The sequence below is a fragment of the Petromyzon marinus genome, chromosome 42 (assembly GCF_048934315.1).
Source record: "Petromyzon marinus isolate PM22_M1 ecotype Great Lakes invasive population chromosome 42, UKy_Petmar_22M1.pri1.0, whole genome shotgun sequence".
Classification (NCBI taxonomy): domain Eukaryota; kingdom Metazoa; phylum Chordata; class Hyperoartia; order Petromyzontiformes; family Petromyzontidae; genus Petromyzon; species Petromyzon marinus.
Window position 1 is genome coordinate 3,207,112 of NC_133708.1, and position 27,248 is coordinate 3,234,359.

Genomic DNA, 27,248 nt, shown 5'->3' on the forward strand with positions numbered 1-27,248 from the left:
AGGGGCAAGTGCTGTTAGCGAGCAGCTATGAAGGCCGGCACGGCACACGAGGGGGTGGGTGGCCAGCACCACGCCCGGCCGTCTTTGTCTTCCCAGCGGCGATGTTTACTACACACCGCACCAGGTACTCACTTGAGGTCGAGTTGACCTAGGGGAGGCCCAGCACCGGTTCACATAATCGTCACCGATGTTAGCCGTGAGCGAGAATCGAATTTGGGACGCTGGGTTCGTAGCGCACACACACACACGTGTACACACACACACACACGTGTACACACACACACACACGTGTACACACACACACACACGTGTACACACACGTACGCGTGTGTACACACACGTACGTGCGTGTACACACACATACGCATGTACACACACACACACGCGTACATGCGTGTACACACACACGCACGCGTGTACACACACACGCACACGTGTACACACACACGCACGCGTGTACACACACACACGTGTACACACACATGCGCACACGCACGAGTACAACACACGCGTGTACACACACATGCGTGTACACACACACGCGTGTACACACACACACGCGTGTACACACACACACACGCGCACACGCACGAGTACACACACGCGCACGCTCCATCAGCCGTCTCTCCAACCTCCGTCTCTCCCTCCCCCCGCGCGCATCTCCCTTCAAAGTCCCTCGGGGGAGTGACGACATCACTTCCTGTGAACTCATCTCGCCGCCTGCTCCTCGGCCTCCTCCACAGTCGCCGTCGTTACCTCGGCACGGCCGCCGTCATCGTCGTCGTCATCATCGTCGTCATCATCACCGTCATCATCAGCATCATCAGCATCACCGTCGTCGTCAGCGTCAGCGTCAGCGTCGTCGTCAGCATCATCGTCGTCGTCAGCGTCATCAGCGTCACCGTCGTCGTCGTCAGCGTCATCAGCGTCACCGTCGTCGTCGTCAGCGTCATCAGCGTCACCGTCATCGTCGTCAGCGTCATCAGCGTCACCGTCATCGTCAGCATCATCGTCGTCGTCGTCAGCATCGTCAGCGTCGTCGTCACCACCGCCGTCGTGGTTTCGTGGGCGCCCGTTGATTCTGCGTGCCGCCCCCCCCCCCACCACCCCCGCACCCCCACCCCCCAAACGCCGCCAGACCCCTCCACCACCCCGCGGCCCCCCGCTAGCGCCGGTAGTGGTTGGGGGCGTCGGCGAACATGTACTTGAGGCGGTAGGCTTCGGCCAGCAGGACGCTCACCTCCTCGTTACCCCAGTGCATCGTGGGGAGGTTCTGCAGCAGGATCATGAGGCCCTGTGTTGTGTGCGGGGCGGTGAGGGAAAGAGGGAGAGGCGGGGGTTAGAGTCCCGCACGTGCCGAATGGAATGAGGCCCCGTCCAACCCCTGCGATTTCATCGTCAGGCGGAATCGGTGATCGGGGGGAGTGAACGGGCGAGCGAATCCGTGAGCGAGTGAGTGAATAAGTGAGGGAGTGAGCGAGTCAGGATTCCTTGCGTGAAGTGAGCGAATCGGTGAGCGAGTTAACCAGCGAGTGAGCGAATCAGCGAGTGAGCGAGTGAATCATTGAGCGAGTTAACCAGCGAGTGAGCGAGTGAATCATTGAGCGAGTTAACTAGCGAGTGTGTCTCTCTGTCTCTGAACCGGTCCTGGGCCTCCCCTACGCCGACTCGGCCTCAAACGAGTACCCGGTGCGGCCGGGCAGGTGCCGCTCGCTAACGGCACTCGCACCGACGCTCTGTTGGGGCTACACGGGGGACCTTTGTCTTGGGTGCGGCGTGCGGTGGCGAGCGCCCGCTCACCTGGAAGTCTCTCTCCGCCAGGATCTCCTTGCGCCAGTGGATGAGGAAGGCTGCACACACGTAGAGGTGGAACTGGGAGAACCCTTCTGGCTCCGACTGTCACGCACAAAACAAAGACAGAAATTCCCCCACCCCCACCACACCCAGGTAGCATTAAGGGAATGTTGGGGCAAGTGGTGTTAAGCGATCAGCGGCGCCTATGAAGGTCGAGACGGCGCACGGCAGGGCTGGGTTGCCGGCTGGCACCGCGCCCGGCAGTGAGGGTACCTGGTAGGTGTACCCCTGGTGAGTGGTGGTGAGTGGTGGTGAGTGAGTGGTGGTGAGTGAGTGGTGGTGGTGGTGGTGAGGGTACCTGGTAGGTGTACCCCTGGTGAGCGGTGGTGAGTGGTGGTGGTGAGTGGTGGTGGTGAGGGTACCTGGTGAGTGAGCGGTGGTGGTGAGGGTACCTGGCAGGTGTACCCCTGGTGAGCGGTGGTGGTGGTGAGTGGTGGTGGTGAGTGGTGGTGGTGAGGGTACCTGGTAGGTGTACCCCTGGTGAGTGGTGGTGGTGAGGGTATACCTGGTGAGCGAGTGGTGGTGAGTGGTGGTGGTGAGGGTACCTGGTGAGTGGTGGTGAGCGAGTGGTGGTGAGGGTACCTGGTGAGTGAGTGGTGGTGAGTGTACCTGGTGAGTGGTGGTGAGTGGTGCTGGTGGTGAGTGTACCTGGTGAGCGGTGGTGGTGGTGAGTGAGTGGTGAGTGGTGCTGGTGGTGAGTGTACCTGGTGAGTGGTGCTGGTGGTGAGTGTACCTGGTGAGTGGTGCTGGTGGTGAGTGTACCTGGTGAGCGAGTGGTGGTGAGTGTACCTGGTAGGTGTCCCCCTGGTGAGTGCTGGTGGTGAGTGTACCTGGTGAGTGGTGCTGGTGGTGAGTGTACCTGGTGAGCGAGTGGTGGTGAGTGTACCTGGTAGGTGTCCCCCTGGTGAGTGGTGGTGAGTGGTGGTGGTGGTGAGTGTACCTGGTAGGTGTCCCCCTGGTGAGTGGTGGTGAGTGGTGGTGGTGGTGGTGAGTGTACCTGGTAGGTGTCCCACAGGCGGATGGTGCATCGCAGTGGCAGCTCACGCATCAGGAGGTTGTTCATCCAGCGGAACGCGAACTGCAGGTACTCCACCTCGTGCTGCGCCACGTGCCGGTGGATCGTCTCTGCGCACAGACAAAGGTACCCCCCCGGATAGCCTTGAGCGGGCCGTCGGGGCAAGTGCTCCGCCTTAGCGCACGCAGGGTGCGGGCTGGCCAAGCACACCGCCCCCGGACCCACTTTTTGTCTCCCCCGGTGGCGGAGTTTTATTCCCATCGTCCCTCTCGCCAGGTACTCATTGGAGGCCGAGTCGACCTGGGGGAGGCCCAGGGAGCGCTTCAGATAATCGTCACGCACACACGTGCGTGAGCGTGCGTGAGCGTGGGGAGCGGTGGTGTAGCAGGTTAGCGCCACGCTGCGCTACGAACCCGGTGGGCCCCAGTTCGATTCCCCGCTCACGGCCGACACCCAGTGACTATTATCGGAATCGGTCCTGGGCCTCCCCTAGGTCGACTCGGCCTCAAACGAGTACCCGGTGCGGTGTGTAGTAAACATCGCCACTGGGGGGTTATGAGATCACCGGTTTTGAGATGCACCGCAAGAGAGTTCCCAAAGGGAAAGTCCAGTGGACCCCCTTCTCAGTGCTCCAAGATCTTGACTTCGCAGATGACATCGCTCAGCTCCCTTCTAAACAAACCCATGATGCAGGAGCAAATAACTCGGTTTGAGCCAGTTTGCTGTTATTACTAGGCCTGCAGGTAAAATGTAGAAAAGACCCAAAGAAATGAGGATCGACACAGCAGCAGCAGCAGCAACAACAAAGACAACAACCAAGGGAAAACCACTGGCACAGGTTGAGAGTTGTACGTACATTGACACCGTAATAAGCAAGGCAAGACGCACCTTCCTCCAACTGAGAAACATCTGGCAGTCTGGCCAAAACAGTTTCAAGACAAAGGTACGAACATGTAACGGCGATGTGAAATCAGCGTTACCGTACAACAACGACCAAGAATAAAATTAACTCCCCCCATCAACCTTCCACAACAAACTGCCCGAGGAAAATCTGTCGCATCTTCCGGCCAAACAAGATGTCAAACCGGGGCCTGCACATCGAGACCAATTCAAGACCCACAACGCGGGGGGGCATGACGGAGAGAGAAGACTCGGGTGTGGCTGGGACACCACGTGCGGAGAATGGAACCCGAGCCCCATAGCGAAGGCCGCCCTACGGTGGGGGGGGGACACCACAAGGCAGGGAAAAGAGCACGGGGCAGGCCGAAGGCCTCCTGGCGACGCGTCGCTCAACACCAACCAGAGACCATGGGGGGGGGGGGGGGGGCCCCGCCTGTCTTGGGGTGCGGCCGAGAAAGCTGCGAGAGACCGCCCGGCATGGCGTGGGGCTTGTTGCGGCCTTATGCTCCGCAGGGTGGCGAAGAGGAGTAAGATAAGTAAGAAGTACCAGCGGTGTCAAGATCGGCCTCTGTGGAGGAGGCTCGTGAAGGACGCTGCTACTGGGCAGTTGGAGGCAGTCGCCCTCCAACAACAACGGAGGGCGGAGGAGCGACGCTCACAACAACGAGCGGAGCGCCGGGTGGCTAAAGCACAGCAGGTTGGCACAGTAGGGGGCACAGGTGGTGCATCAGCCAGTCATCTCAGTCAGTCGACCCGTGGCACCTGGGTCTGCCCCGTGACCTCCTGCCAGCGAGCTTGTGGTGTGGTGTTTATGGTGTATGTGGTGCGTCGTGTAAGGTGCATGTGTGGCTATGTACATTGTGTGGACGTGGTGGGTATGTGGTGAATGTAGTGTCGTGCGTGCGCGGTGCGGGTGATATACGTGTGGTGCGTGTGTGGTGCGTGTGTGGTGCGTGTGTGGTGCGTGTGATGTACCTGTGGTTTGGTGGAGTGTGATGTATGTTTGGTGCGCTTGATGTACGTGGTGTGGGGGCACGTGTGCTACTCATGCGGTGCGCGTGTGCTGTGCGTGTGCTGTGCGTGTGCTGTGCGTGTGCTGTGCGTGTGCTGTGCGTGCGGTGCAAGCGCGTGTGCTAAGCGTGTGCTGTGCGTGTGCTGTGCGTGTGCTGCGCGTGTGCTAAGCGTGTGCTGTGCGTGTGCTAAGCGTGTGCTGTGCGTGTGCTAAGCATGTGCTAAGCGTGTGCTATGCGTGTGCTGTGCGTGTGCTGTGCGTGTGCTAAGCGTGTGCTGTGCGTGTGCTAAGCGTGTGCTGTGCGTGTGCTAAGCATGTGCTAAGCGTGTGCTATGCGTGTGCTGTGCGTGTGCTGTGCGTGTGCTATGCGTGTGCTGTGCGTGTGCTGTGCGTGTGCTGTGCGTGTGCTGTGCGTGTGCTGCGCGTGTGCTAAGCGTGTCACGTACCATCTATCCTGCGCACGAGCTCTCTCAACGCGTTGACCTTCTGCTGGATGCCCGGCTGAGCGAACGTGTAGTTGTCCTGCCAACACAAGCACACCCACGTTCAAGGGTCCACGGTCACACTCGCGCTCCCCCCCCCCCGCGTAGCCTCTGACAGACCGTGGGAGCGAGCGCCCTTCGGCATCGCGACGTCACCGCCGACGCTGCCGGATCCCGCCGGCGGCGCGGTAAACGCCAGCGCCGTTAAGAGAGCCGCAAGCACGAGGAGACTGGTGTGGCCATTAAACCTCTCGGCTTCTCGACTCCCCGGCGGCGAAGTTTCACGCACCGCGTCGGGTACTCGTTGAAGGCGGTGTGTGCGAGGAGCTTAATAGCTTAGCGGATTCCTCCGTCGCAAATAATAAATGTTCCGATTGCGATCGTTTGAACATCTGAACGGCTGCAGGGCCTCAAGCGACCGCCCAGTGACCGCGTGTCAAGCGTCGGTAACCCCGGGGAGGCAGAGGTTGGCGGCCCACACCGCGCCGTACCAGCAGGCGTGACGCGGTCGCGCCTTGTTGCTGCAGAGGGCTCACCGTCGCGAGTCTGGTAGGCCCCGCCACGGTCAGCGGCTGGGGCCCGAGCGGGGAAAATCACGCCACTAATGGCCGGAGCGAGGAGCAACGCACGTTGGCAACCATCGCCCCCCCCCACCCCTACTGAGAAATCTTAGCAAGGACTCTCGCCCATCGCCGTCAACCCACACGGGCGAGTTCATGCGTGTGCGTGTCACACACGTGTGTGCGTGTCACACACGTGTGTGCGTGTCACACACGTGTGTGCGAGTTCATGCGTGTGTGCGTCACGCGTGTGCGAGTTCATGCGTGTGTGCGTTACACACGCGCGGGCGAGTTCATGCGTGTGTGCGTCACGCGCGGGCGAGTTCATGCGTGTGTGCGTCACGCGCGGGCGAGTACATGCGTGTGTGCGTCACGCGTGTGCGAGTTCATGCGTGTGTGCGTCACACACGCGCGGGCGAGTTCATGCGTGTGTGCGTCACGCGTGTGCGAGTTCATGCGTGTGTGCGTCACACACGCGCGGGCGAGTTCATGCGTGTGTGCGTCACGCGCGGGCGAGTTCATGCGTGTGTGCGTCACGCGCGGGCGAGTACATGCGTGTGTGCGTCACGCGTGTGCGAGTTCATGCGTGTGTGCGTCACACACGCGCGGGCGAGTTCATGCGTGTGTGCGTCACGCGCGGGCGAGTTCATGCGTGTGTGCGTCACGCGTGTGCGAGTTCATGCGTGTGTGCGTCACGCGTGTGCGAGTTCATGCGTGTGTGCGTCACACACGCGTGTGCGAGTTCATGCGTGTGTGCGTCACGCGCGTGCGCGTGCGGCGGAAGCTGTTGTTGCGGCGAACAATCTGGCGGAAACTAAAACGAGAAACGTAACCATTTGTTTATTTCCACCAGTTAAAGGCCTCCCTGAGTTGTGTAGCTCAGAAGTGGCCTGGCCATCACGAGTGATAGCCCAACGAAGTCGGGCGAGGCAGCTGACATGTGGGCGCCCACCGCGATTCAACAGGGCGGACGTTCGGATGCGAACCGCGGACCTCTGCAACGAGCGGCAAAAAAACGCGCCGCCGCTGGGTGACGTCGCCACGGTCGAAGGTGCGGGGGTCAGGGGGTCGGGGGTGAGGGGTCGGGGGTGAGGGGTCGCGACCTGGATGCCGTCCAGCAGTTTGCTCATGCACCAGAAGCTGTCGGCCTCGATGTTGCGCAGCGTCTCCTCGGGCAGACTCGCCACGTCGAAGTTCTCCACCTCCTCCTCTGCGCCCACATCGTCGTCATCGCACAGCGTCGTCATCATCGTCGTCATCATCGTCATCATCGTCGTCATCGTCATCATCGTCGTCATCATCGTCATCGTCATCATCGTCATCATCGCACAGCGTCGTCATCATCGTCGTCATCATCATCGTCGTCATCATCGTCGTCATCATCGTCGTCATCATCGTCGTCATCATCGTCGTCATCGCACAGCGTCGTCATCATCGTCGTCATCATCGTCGTCATCGTCGTCGTCATCGTCGTCGTCATCGTCGTCATCATCGTCGTCATCATCGTCGTCATCATCGTCGTCATCGTCGTCGTCATCGTCGTCGTCATCGTCGTCATCATCGTCGTCATCTTCGTCGTCATCATCGTCATCATCGTCGTCATCATCGTCGTCATCATCGTCGTCATCATCGTCGTCATCATCGTCGTCATCATCATCGTCATCATCGTCGTCATCACAGAGCCACCAGCGGTGGTGGTGGCGGCAACAACACAGACGTCACCGGCGTCGTCGTCATCACCGTCATCATCGACGACGTCCTCGTCAAAATCATCGTCGTCATCATCATGGTGGAAGAGGATGGAGGAACGATGGAACGGGATGGAGTATGGAGGAGGGGGGAGGGGGGGAGGGGGGGGAGGTCGTTGGGGGGGGGTAAGAGGTGCTTGAGGTGGGGAGAAAGCAGGAGAGGGGGAAGAGGGGGAGGGGAGGGGAGGGTGGAGGAGGTGGTTGAGGGGGTGAGGAGGAGGGGAGGAGGTGGCTTACGGGGTGAAGGGAGGGTGGAGGGGAGGGAGGAGGGGGTAGTTGAGGGGGGAGGGAAGAGGAGGTGGGTGGGAGATGGTTGAGTGGGGAGGGTGGAGGGGAGAGGGAGGCGGGGGGGAGGAGGAGGTTGAGGGGGGAAGGGAGGGTGAAAGGAAGGAGGAGGAGAGGAGGAGAAGATGATGTGGAGGTGGTGCTTGAGAATCAAGCATGGAGGAGAGGGGGGGGCAGGAGAGGGAGTATGTTGAGGAGGTTGAGGAGGTTGAGGAGTCTCACCGACGTGCTCAGCGAGGAAGACGACGAAGAAGGGCGTGACGAGGTCGTTGATGCCCTGCACGTAGCCGCTGGCCGGGTGGCGGATCGCCCAGATGAAGAGGATTCGCTCAAAGATCTGAGGACACACAGAGGCAAAGATCCCCCGTGTAGCCCTCACCGACTGCTGGGGCAAGTGCTGCGAGCGAGTTTTGCCTATGAAGGCCGGCACGGCACACGAGGGGGTGGGTGGCCAGCACCACGCCCGGCCGCCTTTGTCTCCCCGGCGGCGATGTTTACTGCACACCGCGCCAGGTACTCGTTTGAGGCCGAGTCGACCTAGGGGAGGCCCAGGATCGGTTCAGATAATCGTCACCGGTGTTGGTGGCCGTGAGCGGGCATTGACCTCGGGTCGCCGGGTTCGCAGCGCAGCGTAGCGCTAACCGCTGAGCCACAGCGTGCACACACACACACACAGGTGCACACACACACACCCAGGTGCACACACACACACACAGGTGCACACACACACACACAGGTGCACACACACACACACAGGTGCACACACACACAGGTGCACACACACACAGGTGCACACACACACAGGTGCATACACACACACCCAGGTGCACACACACACACACAGGTGCACACACACACAGGTGCACACACGCACACACAGGTGCACACACACACACAGGTGCACACACGCACACAGGTGCACACCCAGGTGCAAACACACACACACAGGTGCACACACGCACACCCAGGTGCACACACGCACACACAGGTGCACACACGCACACACAGGTGCACACACACAGGTGCACACACGCACACACAGGTGCACACACGCACACCCAGGTGCACACACACAGGTGCACACGCGCACACACAGGTGCACACGAGCACACCCAGGTGCACACACGCACACACAGGTGCACACACGCACACACAGGTGCACACGCACACACCCAGGTGCACACACACACACCCACGCATGCACACACGCACACCCACGCATGTACACGCACACCCAGGTGCACACACACACACAGGTGCACGCACGCACACCCAGGTGCACACACGCACACACAGGTGCACACACGCACACACAGGTGCACACACGCACACACAGGTGCACACACGCACACACAGGTGCACACACGCACACAAAGCTACCCTGTGCAGCCTTGACAGACTGTAGGTGCAAGTGCTGTTAGCGAGCTGCACCTATGAAGGCCGGCACGGCACACGAGGGGGTGGGGTGGCCAACACCACGCCCGGCCGCCTTTGTCTCCCCCCATTGGCGATGTTTACACAACACTCCAGGTACTCATTTGAGGCTGACTCGACCTAGGGGAGGCCCAGGACCGGTTTAGACAATCGTCACCGGCGTTGGCCGTGAGCGGGAACCGAACCCGGGGTCAGGTTCGTAGCGCAGCGTAGCGCTGACCACGACACCACCGCTCCCCACACACGCTCACGCACACGCGTGCATTTATAACGAGGTGAGGACTCCCTAAGAGACTGCAGCGTCTTTGCGAGGGAGCCCTGGGTATACATTTCGCAGCACGGGTGGCAGCAGCAGCAGCAGCAGCACGGGGAGGCAGCACTCGCAGCAACAGCAGCAGTAAGAAGCACTTGCACCATCACTAGCAACAGCATTGGCAACAGCAGTACGAGCAGCAGCAGCAGCAGCACTGGTAGCATTAGCAGCCACAAGTAACAGAACTGTTAGCAGCAGATACTGACAGCAGCACTGGTAGCAGCACAAGCAACAGAATTGGTAGCAGCAGTACTGGTAGCAGCACAAGCAATAAGATTGGACAGTAGCAGTAGTGGCAGCTGCACGTGCAGCATCAGCAGCAGCAGCACAACAGAATTGGTATCAGCAGCACTGGTAGCTGCACGTGCAGCATCAGCAGCAGCAGCACAACAGAATTGGTATCAGCAGCACTGGTAGCTGCACGTGCAGCATCAGCAGCAGCACAACAGAATTGGTATCAGCAGCAGCACGTGCAGCATCAGCATCAGCAGCACAACAGAATTGGTATCAGCATCAGCAGCACAACAGAATTGGTATCAGCAGCAGCAGCAGCAGCACTGGCAGCAGAACGAGCGGCAGCCGCCGCTGTTGCTTGTTAGAGCCGAGGTGGAGTTGGGGAGTTGGGGAGTTGGGGGGGGGGGTCTCACCTCCTGCACGGCCGGCTGCTGGAAGAGTGGGATGAGAGGGTTAGTTCTGGGAATGTCAATGTGAATCTGCAGAGACACGGGGACGGAGGGGACGGAGGGGACGGAGGGGACGGGGTAGCGCAGGCAGACACAGCAGCGCAGGCCGGGTTAGCGCCGCTTGAGGCGAGCGGGAGGGAGGGAGGGCGGGCGGCTCTCACCTGGGTCACGCTCGCCTGCGACACCAGGCCCACCGGACCCATGCGCGGCACGTCTATACAGATCTGTTGTGCTCACGGGTCCACACGCGCAGGGGCACACGGGTAGGTACAAAGACAAACATCTCCCGTACAGCTCGGACAGACTTTTGGGGCGAGCGCTGCTAGCGCGCGCCTACGAAGGCCGGCACTGTGGTACACGAGGGGGCGGGTGGCCAGCACCACTCCCCAGTGGCAATGTTTTTTCACGCACCACACCAGGTACTAATCTGAGGCCGAGTCGATCTAGAGGAGGCCCAGGACAGGTTCAGACGACCAGGTTCGTTGCGCAGCACGCTAACCGCTACATTACCACTCCGACACCGGGGTATACACACACACAGGTACACGTAGAAACACACACACACAGGGTTACACACACACGAGGTGGTACACACACACACACAGGGTTACACACACACACACGAGGTGGTACACACACACACGTGGTACACACACACACACAGGGTTACACATTCGCCACTAAGTGGCGGTGACGTCACCACGGCGCTTGTCCCAGCCTGGGGGTATACCGGCGATCTCGGGATTGCGAGACCAGCGTGTCCGCTGCTGCTGACCGCTCTAACACCACTGTGGCAAGCAGCAGCAGCTGCTGCTGCCTTGGTGTGCCAGTTAATAAAGTCTCGACGTGCGTCGTGTTTACCGCTCCAGATGTAACTGTACGTACGTGCGTGCGGCAAACCGGTTCTTCAAAAACTATTTTAAAACACTGCTGCTTACACACGCCCACCCTACACAACGGCCACGCCCCACGCACAAGGGCCACGCCCCCCGCACACGGGCCACGCCCCCCGCACACGGGCCACGCCCCCCGCACAATGGCCACGCCCCCCGCACAAGGGCCACGCCCCCTGCACAAGGGCCACGCCCCCCCCCCCCACAACGGCCACGCCCCCCCACAACAGCCACGCCCCCCTACAACGGCCACATCCCCGTAAAACGACCACGCCCCCCGTAAAACGGGCACGCCCCCCGCACAACGGGCACGCCCCCCGCACAACGGGCACGCCCCCCGCACAACGGGCACGCCCCCCGCACAACGGGCACGCCCCCCACAGATATCTATGGAACTTTTTTTGCCACTATGAAAATGATGGAAAAAAAATAAGAATTGGCTTTAGCCTACTCTGGCAATAAAACAAGAGTCGTGTTAAGATGTTCAAACATCAAAATAGACAAACCTATTGCAAGGCATCATAGTCTGCATTAGCCACACGTACTTGTGACAAAACATGCTAACAAACGTAATCTGAAAGCATATGCATTGTCTTTTAAACTGATCGGCCTATCACCTATTTGGTGTTTAAACTTCTTACGACCTGGATAAAGCCTATTCTTATTTGCTCATGCCCCCGCACAGCCAGCCTGATCGCAGTCATCTTGATCAATGCACAACACACACGTGAAGACTTGTGGCGAGTGGACTGGATGGTTTCGCAAATGGGTGGGTGGGTGGGCGGGTGTGAGTGGGTGGAACTGGGCAGGTGAGCAAGTGGCCGGGTGGAGGAGTGGGCGAGTAGTTGGGCAAGCGAGTGGATAGGTGAGTAGTTGGGCGGCGGCAGCGGCGGCAGCGTCGAAGACTCGGCAGGCGAGTGAGCAGAGAGCGAGCGGGTGAGCGAGCGGGCGGGCGAGTGAGAGGGCGGGCGAACGTGCGTGCTAGCGACTGGGCAGGAGCGCTTCGTGAGCGTGCCTGCGAGTGATCGAGAGTTGTTGAGCAGAGAGAGAGAGAGAGGGCGCGTGAGAAGACGGGCGGGCGGGTGGCCAAAGTGGGCAAAGGAAGTTAAGGAATGTGAGCGGCAGACAATGGTCAAGTGGGAAGATGAGTGAGCGGGCGACAGTTTGAGTGAGCGGGCGGGTGAGCGAGCGGGTGTGTGGGAGGGCGGGTGAGCGAGCCGGTGAGCGGGCGGGTGAGCGGGCGGGTGTGTGAGAGGGTGGGTGAGCGGGCGGGTGTGTGAGAGGGTGGGTGAGCGGGCGGGTGTGTGGGAGGGTGGGTGAGCGGGCGGGTGAGCGGGCGGGTGTGTGGGAGGGTGGGTGAGCGGGCGGGCGAGCGGGCAGCACCTGGCGGAAGGTGTCCTGGTGGTGCTCCTCGTTGCGCGAGTCGTAGTACTGCTCGATGAAGCTGAAGTACTCGAGTCGCTTGCGCTGCAGCGTCGGCTCCCGGCGCTCCGACGTGGCCGGCAAGTAACCCTGGAGGTGGTCGTCACGGCGATGAGCGCGGTACCATGACAACGCGCGGCCTACTGTGACTACACACGGCACGTCACCGAGCGAGAGGTCCCTCTCTGTTGAGCGATTGGCTGTGACGTGATTGACCGAGACAGCGACCTGTCTGTCGTGTTATTAGTTGAGCGAGTGAACCATCTGTCACGTGATTGGCCGATTGAGCGACCTGTCTGTCGTGTTATAAGTTGAGCGAGTGACCCATCTGTCACGTGATTGGCCGAGTGAGCGACCTGTCTGTCGTGTTATTAGTTGAGCGAGTGAACCATCTTTCACGTGATTGGCCGAGTGAGCGACCTGTCTGTCGTGTTATTAGTTGAGCGAGTGACCCATCTGTCACGTGATTGGCCGAGTGAGCGACCTGTCTGTCGTGTTATTAGTTGAGCGAGTGAACCATCTTTCACGTGATTGGCCGAGTGAGCGACCTGTCTGTCGTGTTATTAGTTGAGCGAGTGACCCATCTGTCACGTGATTGGCCGAGTGAGCGACCTGGCTGTCGTGTTATTAGTTGAGCGAGTGACCCATCTGTCACGTGATCGGCTGAGTGAGCGACCTGTCTGTCGTCTGATTGATTGAGCGAGTGACCCATCTGTCACGTGATCGGCTGAGTGAGCGACCTGTCTGTCATGCGATTGGCTGAATGCGCGGGACTCACAGACAGGAGTCGCCATGTGACCGGCCGCACGGGCTTGGGAATCCCCGACCAGCTCAGCTTCCGCAGCTCCTCTACGCACAGGGAAATGCGGGGCCACATGGAGACACGCGGGGACACACAGGGACACGCGGGGACACACAGGGGGGTTACACACGGGGCCACAAAGACAAGTGAGGAGACACGTTGAAGGAGACAAGAGGACACGCAGGAGACAGACACACACGGCGAAGGCTGGCACAACGCACGAGGGGGGTGGGTGGCCAGCACCACGCCCGACTGCCTTTGTCTACCTAGAGGCGAAGTTTACTACACACCGCACCAGGTAGTCATTTATGGCCGAGTCAACCTAGGGGAGACCGTGACCGGTTCAGTTAATCGTCACCGGTGTTGGCCATGAGCGGGAATCGAACTCGGATAGCCAGGTTCGTAGCAAAGCACGGCAACCGCGACACTACCGCTGCCCACACGCACACACAACAACAACCGCCATTCGGTGACGTCACCACGACGCTTGTGCCAGGCCATGTGCACCATGAGGCCACGTGAAGTGTCGAACGCCCACTGGCAGACCCAGGTGCCACGGATCGACTGACTGAGATGACTGGCTGATGCACCACCTGTGCCCCCTACCGTGCCAACCTGCTGTGCTTTAGCCACCCGGCGCTCCGCTCGTTGTTGTGAGCGTTGCTCCTCCGTTGTTGTTGGAGGGCGACTACCTCCAACTGCCCAGTAGCATCCTTCACGAGCCTCCTCCACAGAGGCCGATCTTGACACCGCTGGTACCAGTCATCGGCAAGTCCACTCAGCTCCACGTCCTCCTGTACCACGTCACTCCATCTCTCCTCTAGCCCGTGCCGCGCCCGTTTAGCCCCCTCGATCCGGCCGAACAAAAGCTGTTTCGGCATGCGGTGGCTGGGCATGCGGGCTACATGACCCAGCCATCGCAGCCTTGCCTGCCGGAGGAGCTCACCGATGGGACCTTGCCCACACACACACACTCCAGCGCACATGCGCGCACGCACACACAAACACGCACACACACACACACACTCCAGCGCACACACACGCACGCACGCACACACACTCCAGCGCACACACACACACGCACGCACACACACTCACGCACACACACTCCAGCGCACACACACACACACACGCACACACACACACACACACGCACACACACACACACGCTAACACACACACACTCCAGCACACACACACACGCACACACACACACACTCCAGTACACACACACACACACTCCAGTACACACACACACACACACGCACGCACACACACTCACGCACACACACTCCAGCGCACACACACACACACGCACACACACACACACACGCACACGCACACACACACACTCCAGCGCACACACACACACACACACCGAGGTCGGTGTTGGACGCCGCCAGCAGCTGGTGGAACTTGTCGAGCTTGGCGGCGTCGCGGTCGTGCAGGGACATGGAGCCCGTCGTGTTCTGGTCGGCGATCCGCGCCACCAGGGGGATGACCGGGCGCGACGGCGGCGGCGGCGGCAGGGTCACCGACTGCTGCCGTGGCAACGACCCTCGCTCCAAACCGCCTGGACGGGGGTGGGGGGGGTTGTGAGGGGGGAGGGGGTGTGAGGGGGGGGGGGCAGAGGCCAGGGGAGGGGGGTTGGGGATCAAGGGTTGGGCGAACGGACGGCACGAGGTGAGCAAACGTTAGGGGTTAGTCGCAATTAACTTTTTATTTGGGTAAGATCTGTGGAAAAGAGCTTCATAGCTCATCGGATTCCTCCAGCATGAATACAATATATATATCATGGGACCTTTTTTTGCCAGTGTAAGAGTATGAAAAACAAGAATAGGTTTTAACCCTTTCTGACAATAAAACAGCTGTTAAAGATTAATAATAAAGGTGCATGGGTTAGGGTGCGTAAGTCTCAATGTGTCGTAGCCCTCCACCACCCGACACAGCCAGTAAGGTTTGTCACGTAAACAAAGCGCCAATTGGTTACTACTTCAGCCCACCGGTGTGTTGGAGAGTAAATCCACGACATTTTACAATTTGTTAACGATGTTCAAACAACCAAACGGATGCCTTTAGCAAGGAATCGAAGTCTGCATTAAGCACACACACAGAGTACGTGTGGTGGACATGCAGACGAGACTCGCTCCGTTTAACACGCAGCAGTAGTTGGCTTCCACGACCAATATCATCCACAATAAGAGGACGTTGGGTTAAATCGCGTCAATATATAAACTGTGTGTCGTTAAGCCCGCCGCCACCCGACACGGCCAATTGGCAAGGTTTGTCGCGTGAACGAAAAAGCGCCAATTGGTTACAACTCCGGCACGCCGATGTCCGGAGAGTGAACCCACAACGTTTGCAATCCGACCGCTGTGACGTTTCGCTGGCGATTACAATGGCCGGCTTCATCAGGCAATTTGCGCGCATCATCAAATCGGGCATGGTCAGAGGTTAAGGTCAGAGTTGCGGTTAGCGGTGGAGTTGGCATCAGGACTGGGTAAGGGAACGAGGGTTAGAGACGGAGTTGGAGGTTTGGGGATAGGGGTTGCGTTAAGGTTTGGCGCGAGAGATTTCGGATTTACGCGCGAGGATTACGACCGGGAAAGGAATACCGGCTGTCGTGGGGTTCGTTGGGGTTCACTGGAAACTGGGGGTCGTCGTTATGGGGTTAAGGGTTGGGGTTAAAGGTTAGGATCAGGCGTAGGGTTAGGGCGAAGTTTAGAGTGTGGGTTTCAGTCAAGATTAGGGGGTCAATGTCAGGGTTAGGGTCACGTGGCTCTCAACAAAAGATGAAGACCCCCATACAGTCTTAACAGACTGTTAGGGCAAGTGTTGTCTAGTGAACCACCTGTGAAGGCCGGCACGGCACACGAGGGGGTGGGTGGCCAGCACCACGCCCGACCGCCTTTGTCTCCCCAGTGGCTCAGGTTCGGTTCCCGACAATCGTCACTGGCGTTGGCCACGAGCGGGGAACAAACTCGGGCCTCTGCCGGGTTTGTAGTGCAGTGCGGTGCTAACCGCTACGCCACCATTCCCCGAATGGGCAACGCAGACGAGTCCAATGGCAGCGCCGGTGTGAGCCCCTTGCCAGCCAGGGTGCTGGTCGCTGTGATTGTTGTTGTTAGTTGTGGTTGCTGTGTTGTTAACCCTTTCCCGTTCCAAATGACGTACGTGTACATGCGATGACAAGCATGTACGTGTGACGCGCGTGGATACGTACGTCATGATGACTTGGGTGTACATGTATATGACATACGTGTACAAGTACGTGGTGATGACGTACGTGATGACGTAGTGTAAGTACGGGACGTGCGTGTACATGTACGTGATGGCGTAGGTGATGACGACAGATGTGTAGGTGCACGTTCCATCATCAGCTTTTCCGCGGATTCCATTCCGATGACGCGCGTGTACATCGTCAACGCAACACCGGAATAGAAACCAACGGAAAATAACTCTCTCAGTACCGGGGCTCCCACAAGACCCCGCGGGAGGGATTGTGGCACGGTCTGGCGCCAGCTACCGTAGAACGCGGTCGTGTCGCTACGGCTCTCTGCGGTAACGAGGTCTTGAAAAACAACGGCGCCACTCCTGCCCAAGTAAAATGAAACGCCGAGCCGCTTGCACATGCCCAGATTCATCGGTGAGCGGGGGACACCCACCCTGCAACTTGCAGATGTCTGGGAACGGGAAAGGGTTCGTATCGTTGTGGTGGTTGCGATCCGCTGCCACGATGGTTGCATCGTCGATACGATTGGCGAGTTGTGAAGTTTCTCCGCTGTGCCGATGCCTACGGCCGGGTTACCCGGACAGATCCCCGACCACTCCGCCTCCACAAGGCCGCTCTGACCAACGCGGTGAAGTCAAACAACCCCCGCAACTCGTCCCCAGTGTCCGCCCGCCCCTCGCATCTCTCCGCCCGTCCCTCTGTCAACTTCATCTGTCAGTCTGCTCACCCGTCTGTCCCGCGGATCCCTCCATTACACCCACCCATCCCTCCATCACACCCATCACTCCATCACACCCATCCCTCCATCACACCCATCCCTCCATCACACCCATCCCTCCATCCCTCCATCACACCCATCCCTCCATCACACCCGCCATCCATCACACCCACCATCACACCCAGCCATCCCTCCATCACACCCGCTTGTCTGTCCGTCGCTCCACCTGCCCATCTGTCCCTGCACCCGCCAGTCGACCCGCTCATTTGTCCATCTGTCCCACCGCTCATTTGCCCGCCCGCCCGCCCGCCAGCCCGCCCTCCCATACGTACCGGCCACCCTCCCCGAGATGACAAACTCGCTCTGCGACTTCACCATCCGACCCTCGGGTCCCGTGGCGCCCTCCCCTCCTCCCTCCCCGGCTTCCCCTCCTCCTCCCCCTTCCTCCTCCTCGGCACCGCCGCCACCACCACCACCACCACCGCGGGGCGTGGGCCCGGCGGAGCGGCGCCGGCGCTCGTGCTTCTGGATGACCTCGCGCGCCGTCGACATCACCACGTCGGAGGCGAGGCCGCGCGTCGCCATGTTCAGCAGCTCGTCGTCGCTGGGCTCCGCGTCCCATGCGTCGCTCGTGTCCGCCGCAAACTCCTGGGGGGTGCACGGCCACAGGGGAGGGGGGGGCACAGGGGAGGGGGGGGCACAGGGGGGGGGCGTGAAGGTGGTGGCGGTGGCTACAATTGCGTGGACTGCGAGCCGGCGACGTTGTGGAGGAAGTCGAGGGTTGACGGATCGCGTGCGGATGTCGAGAGAGGAGGAGCCGTAGCGTGGCTCGCCAGGGGAAGGTGGTGGCTGCAGAGTGTGAGCGGTGGTGTTGGTGGTGGTGTTGATGTTGGTGGTGGTGATGTTGGTGGTGGTGTTGGTGGTGGTGATGTTGGTGGTGTTGGTGGTGGTAATGTTGGTGGTGGTGATGTTGGTGGTGGTGTTGGTGGTGGTGATGTTGGTGGTGGTGTTGGTGGTGGTGATGTTGGTGGTGGTGATGTTGGTGGTGGTGATGTTGGTGGTGATGTTGGTAGTGGTGTTGATGTTGGTGGTGGTGTTGGTGGTGGTGTTAGTGGTGGTGATGTTGGTGGTGTTGGTGGTGGTAATGTTGGTGGTGGTGATGTTGGTGGTGGTGTTGGTGGTGGTGATGTTGGTGGTGGTGATGTTGGTGGTGATGTTGGTGGTGGTGTTGGTAGTGTTGGTGGTGGTGTTGGTGGTGATGTTGGTGGTGGTGTTGGTGGTGGTGTTGGTGGTGGTGTTGGTGGTGGTGATGTTGGTGGTGGTGTTGGTAGTGTTGGTGGGGTGGGGGCTATGCTGCACGTGGCTGCCTGTAACCCAGCGCCGTGGAGGCAACACCGAAGGGTTGGTGGATCACACACGGATGTTGCAAAACTCCCTTCCCGTGGGCATCGAGAGGAAAGGCAGTGACTGCAGAGTGCGGACTAATTTCCATCTGCTCCATCTGTACGGGATAGAGCGCTGGCCTCTTGCCGCGCGTGTGGAATTTCTCCGGGTGCTCTTCGGCTACTCAATCGTTGAAGACGCCCGAGAAAATCCAGTAACCGTCGACCCCGCGCCCAACCCACGCGCTTTCACGCCGACGCGACCACTCAATCAACTTCCCAAATTCACTCGGCCACGTCTGCTCAGTTAGCCAATCGACTGACGACTCAAGCTGCCCCACACGAGTGTGTCCGAAATGAGGGATAGGGGAAGAGTGTCGGTGGGTGGTCACGGGCGGCCGGGCGGGGGAGTGGCGGATTGAGGCCGCTCAATTGCTTAGGCGATGGTCCAGCAGCTCACTCGTGCAGTTAGGCCTCAATGAATAGATGGGTCAATTCATCAACTGCTCACCGAATGAAAACAACCACCAATCACTTAACCACCCACTTAAACACTCACTCCATCACTGCGGGGGCGGGGGGGAGCACTATTGCTCAGCTGTTCAATTGCGCAGGCAATGGCTCAGCTGCTCACATTGCCGCCCAATCACTCGCTCACCCATCCAATAGTTTACACAGTCTTTCACGCATTGTCACTCACTCACCCGCACACCCGTTCACCTGCTCACCCACTCACATTCACCCACTCGCTCACCAAATCATTTACCGATCACTCACTCTCACACACCCACCCGCTCACTCACTTGCTCTCTCATCCAAGCACACATTCACCCACTCACTCACCCACTCATTTACCGTTCATTCACTCAATCACACGACAAAAACAACCGCCATTCGCCGGTAAGTGGCGGTGACGTCACCACGGCACTTGTGCCAGGCTATGTGCACGTTGTTGTTGGAGGGTGACTGCCTCCAACTGCCCAGTAGCGTCCTTCACGAGCCTCCTCCACAGAGGCCGATCTTGACACCGCTGGTACCAGTCATCGGCAATTCCACTCAGCTCCACGTCCTCCTGTACCACATCACTCAATCTTTTCTCTAGCCATTGCCACGCTCATTTAGCCCCCATAAAGCTGTTTAGGCATTCGGTGGCTTGGCATGCGGGCTACATGACCCAGCCAATGCAGCCTTGCCTGCCGGAGGAGCTCACCGATGGGACTTTGTCCAAGTCTTTCAAGGATTTGCAAGCTCCAAACACAATCCAGCCTGGTTAAACCCAGGATGGATCGTAGGGGGGCAAGCCTAAATGTTTCAAACGAGCAAAGATGTTTCATTAGGGGGATCCACGTTTCGCAAGCGTAGAGAAGGGAGGGAATGACCGTGGCCGAGAAGACCTGAAGCTTAGTGCGGAGCGACAGACCAGGTAGCTTCCACACAGCGTTACGCAACCGATGAAAAGATAATGCCGCTCGACTGATTCGGAGTGAGACCTCGGCTGTCAAACCAGAGTCAGTCATGAGCATACTGCCCAGGTATGGGAAACTCTCCACTCTCTCCAAAACTTCCACATCACCAATTGGGAGTTGTGGGGGTAGAGTGTCCGATGGTACAAAATACCCAGGCAGGTGCTTAGTTTTGGTGGGGCTGATGGTAAGGCCCCACCTCTTAGTGGCAAACTCCAGGTTCAGCAGCAGCGCCTCCAACTCCTCCTCTGAGTGAGCAGCTATTACCAAATCATCAGCATACATAAAGTGGTTGAGCAATAGGGAGCCATCCCTTGACCGCACCCGGGCATAGATCAGCCTCCCATTGTGTCTATACCAGATGGAAATTCCTCCGGTACAGCCAACGAAGGATTCACGAACTATGTGGTCGAAATAGATGTTAAATAATGTTGGAGCCAGAGGACATCCCTGTCGCACCCCAATGTGTACAGGGAATGGCTCCGACTCCCGGCCACGTAGTTTTACCTGGGCCCGCTCACCATCATGAAGGTCCTTAATGATCGTGAGCAGAAAGTCAGGGATTCCGAGAGCATGAAGAACCCAGAGCCCAGGCCTACTGATGGTATCATAGGCCTTGACCAGGTCAATAAAACAGAGATGTAGGTCTTGTTGAAATTCCCTACACCTCTGCTGTAGCAGACGGACAAAAAATATGGCATCTGTGCAGGACCGCCCTTTCCTGAAACCGTATTGGGCTCCGCAAGCCTCTCCTCAGCGTGCCTGGCAAGGCGATGTTGAATAATCCTTGCCAGGACCTTTCCCGGCACACTGAGGAGTGAGATGCCCGTGTCATTGTTACAGTCTGTGCTGTCCCCCTTTTTAAAGAGGAGGACCACCAGGGCATCCCTCCAAACTTGTGGAACCCGTCCAATGGTCCAGACACTATTGTTATGATGTCTTGTAGGGCAGTCTGTGTACAAACGCCACCCCTCAGCATTTGCTTGGGAGATCATTTCTCCCCGGTGCCTTTTCTGGTCTCAAGGCACCGATCACCTTCAGTACTTCCTCAACAGATGGCACCTCAGGCAGCTACTCACACACCCACCCACACATTTTTCACTCAGTCACCTACCAACACACTCAATCGCTCACCCCCTCCCTCACCCGCCCACCCACTCAGCCACCCACCCACCCACTCAGCCACCCACTCACAAACGCACACATACATTTACTCACGCACCCAATAATGTAGCATTCACTCACTCTCACACACACACACCCACACTCAGCCACTCACTCACTTACCCAAGCACACAATATCCCACTTACTCACTCACCCACCCAATCATTTACCACTCATTCCATCGCACACCCACCCACCCACACGCACATTCAGTCACTCAGTCACCCACCCACCCCCTCGCTCACCTGGAAGGAGGCTGCTTTCCTCGAGCTGCCGCCCCCTCCGACCCCTCCTACCGTGACCCCCACGGACATGGAGACGGCCGAGAAGAGGGGGGCACTGCCCCCGACCGCGCCGGACACTGGGCCCCCTGCTAGCCCCACGGCCGGCACCCCCACGGCCCCCTTGCCAGCGCTGACGGCACAGAGAGGGCGGCAGAGTCGCCATCATCCACATCATCGGCATCATCATTTAGCATCGTCAACATCGTCATAAGCGTCGTCATGAGCATCATCATTAGACCTCCTTTGCCAGTACCAAAATGTAATAATAATAGGGTTTTTCCCTATTATTATTACATTTTGGTACTGGCAAACGAGGTCTAATGATGTAGATGCTCACCCCGAGCCCTCATTACTTTGATAGTGCATTGTCTTTGAGCTGTGTGACGCCTTCTGGCGTCATCTGGTCGAGCACCAATTGGGTCGAGGCTCAAAAGAAAGCCGTCCCTTGGTGTGGACCAATCAGTTTCAAGGACAATGCATATATTATCATAGTATGTTTTTTGTTTTCATTTTGACTGCAGGTATTGTGGTTAATGCAGACATTAATAAGGTTTCAGTTTTGGTGCCAGAATTAAAAGTGGAAAAACCCTATTATTATGTCATGCGCATCGTCATTAGAATAATAATCAGCATCATCAAATCATGATAATCAACATCATTAGCATGATCATTAGCATCATCATCAGCAGCAGCATTGTCAGAGCACACACACGTGGGTTAGCCTTCATCACTGTCATCAGAAACTTCATCAGCAGCATCATCAATAGCATTGTCGCCATCAACAACATCATCAGCATCAACAACTCCAGCACAGAGGTGGGCTGCCATCATCACTATCATCATCGTCATAAGCAACATTATCAACGACATGGTCATAATCAACACCATCATCATTATCATCAGCTCCAAAATCAATGTCCAATTCATTATGAAACTTACCACCATCATCGACGTCCACAAATCATCGTCGTCATCTACATCACCACATGTATTAATGTCTTTTTTTAACCAGGCAAAGCTTCACAGAGTCTCAAGACTTTTCCGGGAGAGTCCTGCTACGTACATAAGTACGTTGAACTTCTTTTGCACCATACGTACACAAACCGTGCGATACTCGGAGGTGCGGGAGCTAGCCACAAAAAAAGTCAACAAAACGAGGAGTTCAAATTTAAAATTGCTATTTGTAGAACGAGTTGAGAGCTCCAGCGACCAGGATGATGATGATGATGAGTCTCATTCGCAGGGCGACCTGGGGGGGGCACCGGTCTGCTGCCAGTAGGGGGCAGTGATTGCTGCTGAGCGTGCGATCCCAACCGAGTCACTTTCAAACTTGGCAAACTTCGACCGTCACCCTGAACCGCTTACAATTCCGATGACGTACGTGTAGGTCAAACTAAAATAACACAACCTTCAGGTCGGAAGACGTACCGAGGCTCCCGCAAGGCCACGCGGGAGGGCGCGTGGCACAACTTTGGCGCCGGCTACCCTAGAGTGCGGCGGCCGTGTCGCCGCAGTTCTCTGCGGTGAGCAACGGCGCCTCCAAGAACAACGGCGCGGCTGCCACGCCTCGCCAAATGAAATTACTGGCGAGCCGCTCGCGCGTTCACGAGATTCAGCGGTGAACGCTGGGGGGCGAGGGGGGCGGGGGGACGGGGGGGCGGGCACACCCACCCAGCAACTTGCAGACATCTCGGAGCAGCGAAGGGGTTAACGCCGCCGTCTTAACCGGGGGGGGCGGCGGCCGGGAATCGAAGCGCGAAACCTCGGCGATGAGCAACGGTTGCCTACGCCGCGGTGCGAAAGAAGCTCCCCCCCGTACGAGCGCACGTACATCCCACCCCAAGGAGCGCTCGGCTTCGTGCGGGAGGTAACCTGGGAAGAACCCTGGGAAAACGCTAACCCGGCATGCCAGGAGAGTGACACTCAAAAGGATGGGCAAAGACGAAGATGGCCCTCCCCTGTACAGCCTTAGCAGTTGCGGGGGCAAGAGCTGCTAGCGAGCCGCTATGAAGGCCGGCACGTCACGCGAAGGGGGTGGGTGGCCAGCACCACGCCATGGCCGCCTTTGTCTACCCAGCGGCAGTGTTTACACACCGCCTACCGGGTACTCATTTGAGGCAGAGACGACATAGGGGAGTCCCAGGACCGGTTCAGATAATCGTCACCGGTGTTGGCCGTGAGCGGGAATCGAACTCGGGTCGCCGGGTTTGTAGAGCAGCGTAGCGCTAACCGCCACCGCTCCCCACCACGAACACACACAAGATAAAGATCCCCTCTCACGTATAACCTGAACGCACCTGTTGGGGCAAGTGCCGTTAGCCAGGACCGGCGGAGTGCGGAATGGGCCACACCACGAGGGAGTGATGGAGGGGTGGGTGGCCAGCAACCACCACCACCCCCACCACCACCACTACCACCCCCACTACCACTATGCCCGCCCCCCCTTTGGGGTGCCAGGTTCGTAGCGCAGCGTAGCGCTAACCGCTACACCACCGCTCCCCACTACACACGTGCACACACACGCAGTTCAACGGTTCCACCCATAATTAAAAACACGTCAGTGTCATGCCCAGTCCGGCCGGCCATGTGTTTACAAAATCTCCCATGGAGCGAGAGGCAAATTAGTGGCCTCACAATCGCCCCCCCCCCTTCCACCACACCCCTTACATGAAGGGCAATGACCCAGTCCTGTGCGGTAGCCTCCGAGTAGCCTCGCTGGGTGCCGCAGTGGCGAGGTGTTAACTACCTCGCCCAATATACAGGAGGTCGTGGGTTTGGGCCAGACCCTGACGCATGCTCTACATTTGGAGTTTGCGTGTTCTCCCCGTGGTCGTGTGGATTTTTTTTGGTCCGGGTCCTCTGGTTTCTCCCTCCACGTTCAGCATCAACGACACGCGTTCCAGAGCGTTTTGGCCGCCATGCATTTCCGCGTGACGATGAGCCGCCGCACCTCGTCGGAAAATCGTTTGTGGCCAGGCCGCTTCTGAAAAAGAGCGACGTAGCTCAACGGGTGGGGCCTTGCCTGGTAAAATATAAAAGAGAGTTCAGTTCTAGTTTCAGATCCCTTCGTAGCTCCCATCTGGGTGGTTGGCCTTCCAACTCTTTGATTGCCAGCGTGGGGAAGTTCGTTCGTTCGTTCTTCAGTCCGCTTGTCCTGGTGAGGTTCACGGCAGCAGCAGCGTGTTGAGTCGTGGGGGTCCACACCTCCCTGTCCCTGGCGACAAACTCTAGCACTACCATACACTATACTAGTGTAGAGGAGTAAAATGGGGACGTGACGTCATGTGTGCTGTCTAGTGCGATGACGTCACGGAACGTGGCATCATGCGCGCTGGGCGGCTCGATGACGTCATGTCTCGTCTAGTATTTAAGGGGGACCCCGTGACGAAAGCGGGGTCACTGTGGGAACGGGTGGAGTGAGAAGGGTGGAGAGGGAACCAGGGGTAGAGAGGGATCGACGAGAGTCAGGAGTGAAGCCGGTGGTAGCCGTAGGAGGTGCTGCTCTTCCCGGTCGGTGGGGTTGGCTAGTGCCCCCATCCGACTCGAGGGAGAGAGACCGGAGCTAGCCGGGCTGGACCAGGACTTAGTGTAGGACCCCTAATCCCCTGGGAAGTTGTCCCACCCTTTGTGTTATTGCAATATACTTAATAAACCTTTGGCGAAAGCCCTTGCCTTCAGTCGTCTCCGAGTCGTCGTCGGGAACTCCTCAACAACTGGTGTCAGAAGTGGGATGCGCTGCCGTCACTATGTCAACATCGGGAGCGGCGCGCAAGAACCCACCGAGGGGACGACCGGAGGATGAAGACCGCATGGAGGAGGCTTCGGCAGTGACCCCGGAGTCCGGGGCCCCGGTGACGGCCCCTGAGAAGAGGAAGGGGACGGAGCGGGAGGAGAAGGCGTCCGGGGGTGCCAGCGCTCCGCCGCCGGGCGCGGGGAGCGAATTCGCGGGGCAGCTGGAGCTGCTCACGCAGGCGATGGCGAAGCTCGGCGCCCAGATCGAGGAGGTGGCGGCAAAGGTGCGCGCGCTCGACACGCATTTTGGATGGGAGCGGCGGTTTCCCGCCAACTTGCTTCCCGCTAATTTTAAGATTGGCGCCATGTTCCCGACGGGGGCGCCATGGGAGGCGGCCGCCATTTTGGCTGCGACGCCGCATGTCGGCGCCATGGGCGCCGACATGCGGCGTCGCTCTCCACCGTGGGTGCCGCCGAGCACGCGAGGTCTGCCGGCGGCGACGCCGCAGCTCCGCACCACGCTGCGCCCGCCGGGGGGACCCCAGGTACGGCCGCGGCTCCGCACCTCGCCACGTGGGTTGCCGCGCGGGTTGCCGCGGCTCCGCACGTCGCCACGCAGGCGGGGTGGGCCGCGGGTGTCACCGCGGCCCCGTGCACCGCTACCGCGGCTCCGCACCTCACCGCGCCGCCGAAGTTACCGCGGGTGCCGCCGTGGCTCCGCACGCCGCCGTGCCTGCGGGGTTTGCCGCGCCCGCGGCTCGGCACGTCGTCGCGGCCGCGGCGTGGGCCGCCGGCGTCACCGTGGCTCCGGAGTGGGCCGAGGGTTCAGCCGCGGCTGCGCCTCTCGCCGCGGGGTGGGCAGCAGGAGCCGCCGCTCGGGCCGGCGCGCACCTGGGGGTTTGGCTGCGGAGGCGGGAGGGGGGGGGGGGGAGCCTCCACTCGCCCTCCGCAGCTCACCCCTGGTGCCGCCACGAGTGGCCTGCCCCGGTCTGGAGGGGGGAGCGCTGGGCTGCTGCAGCTCTCCCGGGGCCTGTCACCGGCCGGCGCGGTGCCTGGCCTGGCGGTTAAAGCCGCGTGGGGAGGCGGGCCTGCGGCGCGTGTGCGCTGGGGCAGGCGCTCTGTGAAGACCAGATGGACCGCTGCCGTCGGCCTCCAGCCCTCATCGCCAAAATTGTCGGTTTGTGTGTTGTCGGGGCTGCCCAAGTGTCGGTTGTTGTGTTATGGCTGGGCTGAAAAAATTGTCGTTACCGAGTGATGTGGGTTTCGTAAATTTGACTTCATTGTTGTCGGGCTGCCCTGGTGTTGCGTTTGGTTTTGGGGGCGGTCCGTCTTCGTAGCCACTTCCATGGTGTTGTCAGTTGTTGTAAATGTGGTTGTTAGGGTTCCGGCACTCCTTTACTTTTATGTTCTTTACAGCCGAGTCGGCTGAAGTTTTTTTATCACAGGGGAGGGGTAATGTAGAGGAGTAAAATGGAGACGTGACGTCATGTGTGCCGTCCAGTGCGATGACGTCACGGAACGTGGCGTCATGCGCGCTGGGCGGCTCGATGACGTCATGTCTCGTCTAGGATTTAAGTGGGACCCCGTGACGAAAGCGGGGTCACTGTGGGAACGGGTGGAGTGAGAAGGATGGAGAGGGAACCAGGGGTAGAGAAGGATTGACGAGAGTCAGGAGTTAAGCCGGTTGTAGCCGTAGGAGGTGCTGCTCTTCCCGGTCGGTGGGGTTGGCTAGTGCCCCCATCCGACTCGAGGGAGAGAGACCGGAGCTAGCCGGGCTGGACCAGGACTTAGTGTAGGACCCCTAACCTCTGGGAGTTGTCACACCCTTTGTGTTATCGTAATATACTTAATAAACCTTTGGCGAAAGCC

At 59.0% G+C, this 27,248-nt stretch overlaps 1 protein-coding gene across 2 annotated transcripts in view; it reads right to left on the reverse strand.

Moving 5' to 3' along the window:
- Positions 1-275: 275 nt before the first annotated feature.
- TBC1D22B (TBC1 domain family member 22B) overlaps positions 276-27,248 on the reverse strand; it is a 36,678-nt gene continuing 9,705 nt past the window's right edge. Inside the window, exons 3-14 of one of the 2 annotated variants that reach the window (XM_032969652.2) lie at positions 21,609-21,777; positions 17,686-18,001; positions 14,782-14,976; positions 13,380-13,450; positions 12,563-12,691; positions 10,448-10,510; positions 8,079-8,193; positions 6,927-7,033; positions 5,228-5,303; positions 2,852-2,979; positions 1,801-1,896; positions 276-1,294 (exon numbers count right to left, since the gene is read on the reverse strand). In XM_032969652.2, the coding sequence (XP_032825543.2) occupies positions 1,166-1,294; positions 1,801-1,896; positions 2,852-2,979; positions 5,228-5,303; positions 6,927-7,033; positions 8,079-8,193; positions 10,448-10,510; positions 12,563-12,691; positions 13,380-13,450; positions 14,782-14,976; positions 17,686-18,001; positions 21,609-21,777 (1,594 nt within the window). In that variant the 3' untranslated portion in view covers positions 276-1,165. Of the gene's footprint in view, positions 1,295-1,800; positions 1,897-2,851; positions 2,980-5,227; positions 5,304-6,926; positions 7,034-8,078; positions 8,194-10,250; positions 10,317-10,447; positions 10,511-12,562; positions 12,692-13,379; positions 13,451-14,781; positions 14,977-17,685; positions 18,002-21,608; positions 21,778-27,248 lie in introns of both variants that reach the window. The other variant, XM_032969651.2, reaches the window with a different exon arrangement.